This window comes from Pseudopipra pipra, chromosome 21 (genome assembly GCF_036250125.1).
Source record: "Pseudopipra pipra isolate bDixPip1 chromosome 21, bDixPip1.hap1, whole genome shotgun sequence".
In the NCBI taxonomy this organism is placed as follows: domain Eukaryota; kingdom Metazoa; phylum Chordata; class Aves; order Passeriformes; family Pipridae; genus Pseudopipra; species Pseudopipra pipra.
The window spans coordinates 1,378,214-1,391,183 of NC_087569.1; the positions used below are offsets into that span (position 1 = coordinate 1,378,214).

The 12,970-nt window shown below is 44.0% G+C and overlaps 1 protein-coding gene across 7 annotated transcripts in view; it reads left to right on the forward strand.

The window, feature by feature from the left end:
• Positions 1–12,970, forward strand: part of AUTS2 (activator of transcription and developmental regulator AUTS2) — a 1,122,443-nt gene that overhangs the window by 201,726 nt on the left and 907,747 nt on the right. For 5 of the 7 annotated variants that reach the window (XM_064677607.1, XM_064677606.1, XM_064677609.1 and 2 more), the window contains exon 2: positions 5,969–6,232. In XM_064677607.1, coding sequence (XP_064533677.1) covers positions 5,969–6,232 — 264 coding nt within the window. The remainder of the gene's footprint in view (positions 1–5,968; positions 6,233–12,970) is intronic. The other 2 variants (XM_064677611.1, XM_064677616.1) reach the window with 1 other exon arrangement.

Sequence of the window (12,970 nt, forward strand, 5' to 3'; positions counted from 1 at the left end):
AATTGTGCATTCAGAGGAGGGTGTGAATGGAGTGTCAGTAAACAAGGCTGAGGTCCACAGGATGGACAAAGAGGAGAAAACAAAATCCCGAGTGGCTGCTCATTAGCTGAACACCTTCCATTCTGTTCAGGGAAGTAGGAGCATGGGATCATGTAATTAAAGATTGTAATCATGATGTGTATGCACAAGAGGGCTGAATTAAGGTGGTGGCTGCAGCCTTAATCCTGGCCTTTCATAACTTCCAAGTCCTTGACTTTGTAACCCCAATAATGTTGCCTCAATGTAGTTTTTTTTGTGTGCAGTTTAAATCGGCAGGACCTGAAAAGGAACCTTCTGTTTATCAGAGATATTGTTAACAAATGGTTTTGGGATGAAAAATCAAAGCAATCTCTTTGGTACAGAAGCTCTTTCACACAACATATCTCAAGCAGACAGCAACTTGCTTTGCTATTGTTTTGCCTTCATCTGTAACCAGCACGGGCGTCCCACAGCCTGGCACCGCGTTTCATCTTCACTCTGTTGCACAACCGTTTTTGCACAACACTGAACCACTTTGTTTTCAGATTCCAGAGAGATGTAGGAGGCAATGGATTGCAGTTTTGTGAAAACAAAGCAAACAAAACAAGATTAAACCTTTCTGTGGAGGTCTCCAGACTTGAAGGAATTGCTGGGATTAGTGGATGGGCTGCTGCACCCACTGTAGTTGACATCATGTCTCTCTTCACCAGTCCCTTGTGTCCAAAAATACCATAATATTGACACTTTGAGAATCCTTCTCTCTTTTGCATTGCACTTTACACCTGCCTTCCTTTCTCCTTGGTTTTGTTATAAGAGTGTTTGCAATTTTTTCCCCTGGATAAATGATTTGAGGAACTAGTTCTTCATCAAAAGAATACACAGTATATTTAGCTATTTTATCTGGAGAAAAATGAATGGTTATTACAACCACATTGGGTTTTTTTCTGATTTTGAAAGATTATAGGGACTGGTCAGTGCATTGTTTTCAGACCTTTACATCTTGTTTCTGCCAGAATTAAAATAGCAAATTATGAAACATGAGAAAGGTATTGAGGTCTTGGGGCATTTTCATCCATCAGCTATAAAAATTCTTCCCCAGTGTAATGGAAACATGGTATGAGTCAATGAAGACTGTCAAGATGCAATGGCAAATCTGGTGCTCTCAGACTGGCAATTTCCTGATTCTGAGGGGTTTTGGTTCATTTTGTGCAGCCGTTTGTTCATGTTGCTGTCTTGGATTTGCAGCTGATCTCTCCCACTGTGTGACGCTTCCCTGTGAGGGTGGGGAGGCCCTGGCACAGGTTGCCCAGAGAAGCTGTGGCTGCCCCATCCCTGGAAGTGTCCAAGGTCAGGCTGGACAAGGCTTGGAGCAACCTGGGCTAGTGGAAGGGCCCATGGCAGAGGGTGGAACGGGATGAGCTTTAAGATTCACTCCGACCCAAACCACTCTGTAATTCTGTGCTGACCAAACTGCAGGACTTCTCTCAGCTGTTGGAATGAAGGATAAATTGTTGGGCTCTGATATAATGCTGTAGTGGACTTTAGCAAGAACCTGAGGAGCAAATAATTGGAATATAGTTGTAGAAAATTGCAGTTGTTATTTGGTTTAACTAGCACTACACTGTAAGCTACACCTGGTTTTAATAATCAGTTTTTAAAAGTTGTCCTTTACTGAGCTCACATTCCGTGCAAATTCAGAAAATAAGTTCTTGCAACACTGGAATTGTAATGATAACCCACAAGGATGTTTTGGAAAAGGCTTGAAATCTCTGAGCAGCACCTGAAATGTTCATCTGGAGAAATTTCTGCAGTGCATTTGCTACACACTGCATTTACAGTGTTGCTTTTCAACCTGTGTTCCCATAGAAAAACCCTGTAAGGAGTGGAGCAGAGTTCCTGTTATTTGCATGTAGTTTTTAAGCTGTTGTCCAAGGGCAGGGGCAGGAGGGAAGGGCAGCAGCTCTGGGGTGAGGTTCATGGGGGTGACGTGGGTACCCCCCAAAGCACTGCTCTGCTGCCACTGGGGGCTGGTTTTTAATCAGTGAGTTGTTATTTAAAGAGTAGGAAGAGGGACCCTGCTGAAATAAATCAGGCACAGCTCCCTGAGAGCACAACACTTGATGAGTGTGTCCTTCCAGCCTCCTACCTTGAGAAATTATCTGATGGCCCCACAGAGGCTGCTTCTCCTTCCCTCCCCAGATGGAGGGCTTGGATTGAAGCTGTTCATGTTGCCTGGAGCTGAGGGGATTGCAGGGACACCCCACCAGGCTCCAGCAGTCTCCTGACATCGCAGCAGGGGCAGCTCTTCCCCACCATGGCACGTACAGTGGTATCAGGTTGATTAATGTGCCCAACAGAAATAAAACAAATGGAATTTTTTTTAGATTATACAGTACACTCATAAATATTAATGCACTTTTGTACTGAATTGCATGTAATTACATATTTATACATTTAAGTCACCTTCCTGATACACTTAAGGCACTTTACTGATGAAAGATATCTCTGAATAAGATGGTTTTAAACTGTGCCTAATATGTTTGTAGGATTTATTTAATAATGTGTGGGCTTGCATGCTGGCAGGAGAGGAGAAAAACCTCCATCAGAGACTGAATGTGGTTGTGGGGTCTGGTGCTTAGTTTGAATCCACTCCATGGGCAGCTGCTGACAAATACATCTCGACATGAAATATTACTACATCTTCTTATCTATGTAGATAAGGTCTCTGCAGTCCTGTCACCTTAGAGTAATTACAGCTTATTACTCTAATCATGATGATGCCTGAAGTCTGTAATTAAGATTGTGCTGGCTAATGTACGAGCACACGGCGTGGTACAGCCATTGTCCTGTCTAAACAAGGGAGAGATAAAAATGGGAGCAAGGACAAAGGGCAGCAAGTGGGGAAGTGATTTATGCAGGGCCATGGTTTGCAGCCAAGTGCTGCCTCTGCCAAGCCCAGGGGCTCCAAGGGGCGGAATCCCAGCCCGTGCTCTGAGACAATCCTGGGCAGTTTGCACCCTCAGACACGAGGAGCAACACCCCGTGTGACCCCTGTGCAAGCTGCTTTTGATATATCCTGCCCACCTGTGTCTAAGCTTCATTCTTTTATCGTGTTGTGCTGCAGTGTAGTCTGCAGATGAAGATTTCAATATGTATTTCAATATACATATATATTTTAAGGCCAAGTCATGTATTTGTTGAAGGCCATGACAGGTTCTACCCCACAGTCCCATAACATGAGGGTTTGACCCACAGCACTCTGCGATTTTCTCTGCAGTGGTGTCAACTGATGAAGAGCAGAGGGCTGTTCTGGAGGAATGGGGTTGTCTAAACACTAATCTTTATGTCTACATTCCATAGCAAGCCCACCCACCAAACAGGATTTAAGGCCCCTTTCACAATTTGCAGAACGCTGAGTTAGGTACATGTGGAGCTCTCTTGCCCCTCTCAGTGAGCAGAAGAGGCACCTTATTTTTCAAGCTTCCTGCCAGTCATTCCTTCTGTCTTGGAGGGTTCCTTTTCACCCAGTTTGTGGAAGGCTGTGTTAATTTGGTGTCACTCATCTCTGTGTGTATATGCAGATTCTTTGATCCCAATTCTGACATGAGCTCCATGTCCTTTAGGGGCGTCTGACAATTCATGAAACTTTCTGCAGCTGGGTGGAACATGGGCTTCTCCCAGGCACATCCACAGTGATCTGTAGAATCTGACTCATCTTATACCCTCTTTAAAGCTAATGGGAACTAGTAATTTCTTGATGGCAAGTTCTAGCCCCATTAGACATTTTATAAGCACCTGGAAACCTGCCACCATTTAATTTAGATCACTCATAGCTGGGGGGGGGGGAAATCCCACAAAAGCTTCTTAGTCATTAGAAGAATTTATTTTTTTTCCCCAGAAAGTTTCCCTTTGTTCACTCCTTCAACCTTTCACATTTAGAGTGAATCCTCTAGTAGCATTTCTATCTACCAAATTAGCTCTGTGTTTTAACAGAAGTCTTTGCTGGTATAATGTACTACTCATAAAGCACTGGATTTTTTTTTTATACTGACCTGAAAAAAAAAAAAAGATTGTTAGCAGCTCGATCTTAAGGTACAAATCAGTGTATTTTATAACCTGCCTTTGCTATCCAGGTGTGGATGCTGTAGTTTTATGAAGCAGTTGATGATGAGCATTGGTGAAATAGTTACTCATTTTAGTACATGTTACCTGAGAACCTGCCTTCCTGCATTCAGGACATGTAGCTAAACCTAAAACCATCCTGGGAAGGGAGACAGAAGGTGTGCTGAGGAAAGAGTTGTTCTTGCTTTTGATTTCCTTGGGCTGCTCTGTGGGATCTCAGGGTGAGCACAGGGCTCCTCACAAGGAGATCTCAAAGCATAACATGATCAGTGCTACTACTGAGTTCTTTTTCAGGAGGTTGAGGAACCAGCGAGGAGAGGCTCGAGGTCCTTAAAATACTGATCTGCTTTATAGCTAAAGATGCTAAAATTCTTTTTTATGAGGCTGGATAAGGCTCCTGACTTTTGGGATATGAATAACACTGTGAAGAAAAGCCTGGGATATTTCCTATGGGGTCTTAGGTGAAGAAAAGGTAGAAAAGGTGTCTTATAGCTTCTGTTCAGTACTCCCATCTTTAATACTTGTAAAATCATTCTTTTTACTAAATATGAAATGTGAATGATGATTGTCTCCAGTTTAATTATTCATCTCATTGGTTTCAGTTATGAATTTTGTGAGGCTCTTGTGTTTTCGAAAGGCATTTGGGGAGCATTCTTTAATTAAAGCCAAACTGATTTTTGCCTTTGGGCATGTTTTTTTGCATTAAAAGGTGGCATAATTTGAACTATATTCTCCTGAACCTCAGTCTGTATGTGAAAAGGGGCCAATAGCCCAGTGTCTTCCTTGCTGTCAGTTATAATATTGAGTGACAACAGACAACAGCTGAAAGGCTACAAGATCACAGAGTGCTTTATGGTGGGGCATGGGAGCCTGGTCAAAGCAGCCAGGATTGTGAGCAGAGAGGCTGAAAGTATTACACTGTGTCCTGCCCCTCCCATGGCAATCCCAGACCCTCACGGGGGGAGTTCTTGGAGGAGATGTGACTCAGCAGATTGGATTTGTTAGATGCACAATATGCACTATAATTAACATCTTTCCAATAGTTCTTCTCTCCTAATGAATTCTCCAGCCTCCTCTTCCTCTGCATTTAATTCTGTGTTATTGAAAAAGATTCAAGTAATATTTATTTGAAATGAAAACAGGGGTTCTGCGTGTTGCAGATTATCAGTAAGAAAATAGCTGTGGGCTAAGTGAGAAAACTCACATTTGTGTTACAAGACTGGAGTGTTTTTTACAGGCAGACATTGATTCGGAGGGTTAAAGGGTCAGTAACAAAGTTTTCAAATACAAGCTGCTTGTTTGTGCACTTTTCACCCCCCTCCCTGAGATTTGGAAATCTACTGCTTAAGTCAGGCTTGAGGGAAACATCCCCTTAAGTCAATGGAGATTCATTGGCCCTAACTGGATTTAGGTCAGCTTGTGCCTTGGCTTGTCAAATACAAGAAATAATAAGAATAAATATGAAAAGTCGAGCATTGTTTAAATCAAAGTAGATTGTTAATTTAAACATTATAAACATATGATGTCTTCTGAATGTGTGTTCACCTGATGCATGAGATGTTTCAGAGAGTTGTGAGGTTGATGGTATGAAACCTCAAGGAGGATATGTTTGCTTCTGTGCACTCACTTCACCTGACCGACTTCATTTTGCCTGTTAAGTGGTTGAGAGGACATCAGTGAGGGCTGGTTTTTTTTCCTTTTCTGGTGACTGTAGTGTTGCCTCTAGAGTTCTTTGCTGGTCACTTGGAATTGCTGCTTCAGGAGGGCAAGCAAATCAGAGCTGTGGCTTAACCGCTGTCTTTTTCTCTCCCTCCTTCTCCCTCTGCAGAAGGACGTAGCTCTGAAACCTCAGGAACGTGTGGAGAAGAGACAGAACCCTCTAGCCAAGAAGAAACGGGAAGCACTTACCAATGGGCTGTCGTACCCTCCCAAAAAGAACAGACTCCACCACCACCAGTACAGCTCCGACCGGGAAAATGACCGTAACCTGTGCCAGCACCTCGGGAAAAGGAAGAAATTGCCCAAGGGCCTCAGACAGGTGGGACACAAGTCACCTGCTGCGGGGAGGGAGGGCTTTGGCTCTTGGCACATGGTAGGTAGAAGCCAATTTCTCCTTTTGTGGGATCACTTATTCGAATCCTTTGGTGGTTGTTTTGTTCTCGGGCTCTCGGGTGGCACTCGGTGCTGTGTCCTGCCAGTGCAGGAGATGGGCTGAGCAGGGGGATTGATGGTGGAGCTGATCTGATTAATAAATGTGCAAGGCTTGGGAGAGCTTTCCACAGGCTGGCTGTGAGGCTGTCAGGGCAAACAAATGTGGTCTCTCTGTTACACTGCAAGGCCAACTTTGTCCTATAAATATGCATTCTAGTCTCTAGACTTTGTTCAGGGAAGCACAAGACCCCTCTGAATGCCAAGGGCAAGGTGAGGTAATTGCAAGAAGGGCAGCTGTTCATCAAGGCAAAGCTCTGAGACTGATTGCAGTGTGAGGAGCTCGTTTGTAGGGTGTCAGTGGCACTGGTTCTGCTCTTCTGGGTTACTCAGAACCTGCCCTAAGCAAGAACTTCTGCCTTCCCAGCACTGTTGTTCCCTTCCAGGGTAGCTGTGGCACACATGTGGCAAGAGTGAGCAGGTCACATCCAGGCTTGCAAAGCCTGAGGCTGGAAACATTGGGTTCTTCTTCATGACTGTGCAGTGTCGTGTTTGTTATGTTTTTTAAAAAAGAAGAAAGTGTGACAAGTGTGATTTCTATGATGCAGATGCAGAAAAAAGAGGTAATAGTAAAAAGGTCAGCTTTTGCCTACATTTGAGTCATGTTTATGAGCCTTGAACCAAAATTTACATGTCTAATGGGGATGGTTGATATTTGGAATCATTTTTCATCCTTGTTTAGTGCAAACCAAACATTGCTTTGCGGAGAAACTTGTAGAAAATAGTGAGAATTCACTGCTTCTCATTTTGTGAGCTCAGGGAAATGGAAGGAACATTGAGGATGACAAGTATCCTGACTTGTATTCAATTTTGATATTCAGAGTTACAGAAGCTGGGAAAAAATAGGTTTTCATGATGATTTTTAAGCCTACACTGTGTATAGAAATAAAATTAGAGATTATACAGTACTTCAGCAGAACACACAAATTGTAAAAATGCCTATTCTACACTACCACAGCTGTTAAAGGTATTTCTTCTAATTTAATTTTACTTGATATTTCAAAGGGAGGTGGGGAAAACTCTTCACGATAGTTGATGCAATGGTTATGTTATAAATAGATATTGAAGGTTGCTGTGTTTCCTTGACTGTTTTCTGTGTCTGTTCTGGTTTGGTCTGTCAGATGGTAAATGGACCTGCTTTGGGCAGGAGGAACTGGCCTCTGTAGAACTGACTTTTTGCATTGTTTGACTCCTCTGGTGTGGCCTGTTGTCAGGTGGAGCCTTTCTGCCCGGAATTTCAGCTATGAAGGAAATCAGCCTCACTGCTGATGGAGGTTATTTGTGAGGTTATGTTTTCTGGAGTAAATATACACTCTCTTGGAAGGTATTGAGTTGACAAATGTCATGGAAAATGCTCTTTTCCTTTGAGCTGATAAATCTGAGTACCCTGACTAATTCCTGAGGGATCAGACTGAGAGGAAATAAAATATCTTGCTCAATATAAATTTAATACATTTGGGAGGGGTGTAGCTCCTCAGATATGAGCATTTTAGTCTCATGAACAGTGTAGGTGCTGACAAACCTATGAGGCTTTGGCACTTAGACATGGAAAAAAGATGTCATGGAAAAGACTATAAAGTTCTTTGGAGAGGCATGCCCACCACTTTTATAGAGAGAGTTTGTGGTAAGCATTTTCTGTCTTCTTTCAAGACAAATGGTGTAGACCTCAAAAGAAGGAGGAGAGTGATAAGTTCTGAGGGTGATTTTCCCTGATAATGTTACACTTTTCCTCCTCCAGTGACTCTTGGCTGCACACCTTGGGTAGCTTTCCCCATCCAGGTCCATCCCACTAAATTCCTGGGCTCTTGGAGGGGAAGTAGAGTTGATTGTCAACCTTCTCAGATGGCAACAATCCAAGAACTGGGGCCACTGTGGTTTGTGCTTGACACAGTAGGAGTGTCCAGAGCCATTTAAAGTTCAGGAGACTTCTGGATGTATATGGTGTCCTATACTAGGGCGATGTATTTTATATATAAACAATTTATCCTGCCTCTCCTGTCCCTGGGGGAATCCTGAATTGCCACATGTGAATACTGTAACTGGGTGGCAGGATGCAATCCTAATGCAGTCCCTTGCCTTCCTGTGCTGGCATAAGACCTTGGCTGCAGTCTGTCCCTGCTGGGAGATGTTTTATACCTGGAGATCTTGTTTGTAGTTTCCCCAGTGGTGGACAGTCCTGGTGGATATTCTTTTCTGTGAAATCTGTTATCTGCTGGAAGTAACTCTCACTGCAGGATTTAGGGTATGAAGCTCCCTCATCAAACAGATTTAGTTGAAGTCAGCTATTGAAAGCACTGCTAATTAGTTTTCAGAGAAAATCCTTGCAGTGTTCATGCAGGTATTTATCCAGCTCTGCTGAAATGCCTACAGGTTTATTGAAATCCAGAAAATGTGAAACTGTAGGTTAATTAAGGCTCATATTTTACTAGCGAGAAGACTTTTGAACTCTGCTTTGTGAGCTTTTATAAATGTACTTATTAAATGCCTCAAGGAAATTTTAGTTGGCATTAAGCAAACATAAGACTCATCAGAGTATTTCTCCAGCGTCTTAAATTTAATTTCCTTTACGTTAATTGGTGGTGGCATGTTTTTATGTGTTTTCTGTAAAAATCATTTGGAAATCTTAAAGTGAATATTTTTAAACTAGTAAAATGGTGGCAAATATTTTTAAATGGACTTTAATGAGTTTTTATTCCTTGAGGTCCGAGCACAGTGGGGTATACCAGGAAACAATGAGTTTTCAGGGCAGAAGGAGTGTTGAGAGTATTCTGATAATGAGAGGGAAGGATCTTTGTTCAGTGGGTGTGTGTTTTGGAAAGAGCAGAAGACACTAACTTTTGCTACCTCCACCATTTCTTTCATTGTTTTGTTCATCTGCTGGGAGATTCTTGCATCTTCTTGCAGAAAAGGATCATCTCTGGAAATGCTTCTAAACCAGCAAGGGGTCTTAGCTGACTATGTCTGTATGAGAGCTGCTGGGTTCTGCCTGCACCACCTGATCCCAAAGACACTTGCAGAATATCAAATCCCAATCCCAGATACCGTGTGACAGCAGGGAAGGAGACAAATGGTAATAAATAAAGGGCGGATGATGAATAAAGGGAATAAAACTCATGATGGAGAGATGAATTAGGAGGTAAATTTTAATGAGATAAAGGCAAAATGGGAAGCAGCAAAAGATACCCCACTGGCTCTGGCAGCCATCAGCTACAAGCATTATAAACTATTAGCTTTCACCTCGTAGTGCATTACATGGATCAATTAAGGGGGAGGGAGGGAAGGACTGAAGCTGTCGGGATTAAGTCCCCGAATTTATACATCTTACATTCGAGACTGCTTTTGGTGGCTGATCTGAGTGGCCATCACTGTCCCCTGCCATTGTGGCTCGTGAGCATCGTGTCATTAATTGTGCTGTGGGTTCAGGGACAGCACACTTGGTGCCTCAGTGCAGCAAACCCATGGTGTGGAGGGTGAAATGACCGCTGTGTGATGAGTGTTTAATCACACCCACAGCCTGAGTGGCTTTTGCAGGCTCTCAGACAAGCCCATACCTGACAGGTAATGGGAGCAGAGCGGGAGCTGGGTGTTTGCTCCCTGGGCTGTGGTGACAGTGGTCGGGGACGGGAGCAGATGGGTTTGATTGTCACCGGCAGTGTGATCCCGGGGAGAGCTGCCTGTGGTGACAAGCGATTTACAATGTGCTATTTACAGTTTGGGTTTGCAGTCTCTCAATGACATCTGAGTGCTCTTTAGCAACTGCTTTCATTACTGCTTTTCTAAGAGCTGCTAATTGAAAATGAAATTGCGGGTGGGCTTTGGGAGTGCCATAGCAGCTACAAGTATTATACACAGCCATGGAGAACTGCTTCATTCCTTTGACTCCCTACTTGTAGCTCTGTGCAAGGGAAAAAAGGGGTATCTATTTATGCAGTGTAAGGTCAGACACCTTGGAAATCCTGCCTCCAGCATGCATGCACCCAGAGTGCGTGGTAAAGGTTTGAATCTCCTTGTACACAGCTGCTGGGATTCGGGATTACTTCACTGGCAGCCAGTGGATTTTTGTGACTAAAAAACTTCTGAAGATCAGGACAGTACCTGGGCCATGAAATAGCTCGTGCGGGGCAACAGAGGGGTTTGGGAGCATGCAGGGGTGTTTGGGCTGGTTTTGCACTGTTGGGGGTCTGGTTTTGTATGAAGCGACAGGAAACATCTCTACCAACTCCCAGAGTGTGGGACAAAGTCATGTGCCTTGGGAGTGGTTCCAGCCACAATCAGGTCAGCAGGGATATGGCCATGTACTGATGGAAATGGAGATAATGGTTCCATTCTATCTGTAAAGGGACAAGTTGTTTGGTTTAGGTTTTTTTGTTTTTCATTTCAATTTCAAAATACTGGCACAACCACTTTGAAATGATTGGATTTGCTGTTTGTGTTGCAGCCTATACAGTGTGGGTTTATTCTGTGCAAGTGTTGCCAAAAGGCACCCCCAGCAAGTGTCACCAGCAACAGGACTTGAGGGGCCACTGGTTTAATGGAAGTGTATCTGCTTGGTGTTGGTGTCGTGACACCCAAGGCATTGTTTATTAATCTACCATATTAAAAACCATTTAATTAGAAAAAGAAACTATTAAATTATGAAAAAATCAGATTGCAGCGCTGAAAGAATAGAAAGGGCCATATCCAGATAGCTGTGCTTTGAGGTTACATCACAGCATGAGTGGGTGTAGTGATACAGTGGGAGAAGATACTCATGTGATAAAGGGAGATGGGTAGATCTGGGCTTTGAGAAGGATTTATAGGATGGAAAAGGGGAAGGTGAAACAGTGGGGCTTTGTGCAGGTGTAGGCTGGGCTCTGTGGGGGGTTGGAGGGTTATATGTTACACAAGGGTGTGCATGTGGAGGGCTATGCCCAGGGAGGGGGGTCTGTTGTGTGAAACATCATCTGTCTCTGCTGATGTCCAGCTCAGTGTCCTCCAGTCTGCCTAGTGCTGTGAAACATTTAGTGCTTTACACTGGCCATGGGTAATTCCATCCTTGGAAGGCCCTGTGCTGTATTTTCCCACATGCACAGTGTGTGGGTTCCTGTGTGTGACAGGGCCTGTGCTGAAGGCTGGGCTGCTGTTCAGTTGCCCCTCGTTTCCCTCTCAGAAACTGCCACTGGTGACAAACAGTGCTTGAATTACAAGCATTTTGTGATTCTCGACTGCTGTTCTCCTCTGATCAGAGGCCACAGAAATCTCCAGCTGCACTTAACCCGCAGTCACCGCATCCAGTGCATCAGCTGTGAAGGCACCCAGCTGCTCCAAAGCATCCAAACAACTTCTGGGCCCTGATAATATATAATTGAGCTCAACGGGCACAGAAAAGATTGTTGTTCTCTGCAGAAAGCACTGAAAAATGATGTGTGGCTTCGTGTGCCCGTTGTTCCGCATGGCACATCCCCCCCACCCCGGGCCTGACAAAGCTCCTGAGCAGGCACTTTGGATTCCATGAAAACACACACACACAAAACCAGGCACGTCCTGGGAAATCCAGGGCCATTGAGAAAGCCACGTGTGCCACAGGGATGCAGCTTCCCGAGCGAGGCAGGGCTGTGCTCCAGAGCCAACACCTGCATCCATTGATCAGCCACACCGAAAGCTGCCACTTCACCCGGGCTCTGCCTGCACTGACGTGTCACAGGCGTCCCCCCTTATAATCACCAGTTTCACCTGCAATTTTTCAATAAGCTATTGAATTATACCTCTCTAAATGATATACTGCGAATCCAGCGGGTCCTAATTACTAATGATGGTTCTGAAAGACTTTCATTTGACTGTAATTAGGTTTGCAAGCAATCAGCTGCCCTTATCAGGATTGGAAACACATATAATGTAAAATACAGGCTGGTGGCAACGGAGTGTTTTCCTAAAAGGAGGAGGGAAAAGGAAGATGTTTTATTAGCAGAAGCTGTGACATATTTTAACACCTTGAAAACATTATGTGTGAAATTAATTCTGTTCAGTATTATACCATCTGGCAATGTTATTGTTCTGTATATATTGCCATGTAAAGTGTGCTTTTTTCGTCTGGGTACAAGCCTGTGTTTGAAATAGGAATCATGAGTCAAATTGATTACTAAGGATGTTATCCCTGCTAGATGGCTTAAAAATACATATTGGGAAATCCTATGGACTCAAAATGGCTTCTCCGTGGAGAGCTTCCCTTACAGAGCTGATGAGGTTGGAAGAAAATGGGCTTGTTTTTGCCATGCCCCTGTCCTGTGAAGGAGTGTATGTGCTCAAAGGTAAGAGGAACTCTATCCAGGTATTGTTTACTGATGCTGAAGTAGAAAATGCCTGTATCTTGCACTCAGTACCATGATAATTGTTGAACAGTATCTCCTGGTTTGATCTGTCTGTGCAGCTCGGAGCCTGCTGTGTGTTGGCAGCTCCAGGCACAGAGAGTCTCCAGCTGTAGATGCAGAAGAATATAAGCTTGAAACTTGGTTATAGGCTGGTGTTTGCCCCCTCTGGCTGGTGTTTGCCCCCCCAGCTGTTGGGCAGCGTGGATTGTCCCTAAACCAGGACTCACCACTGACGTGGTGACCAGTGTGATTATTGTGGTAGTGTCAGTTCTGGA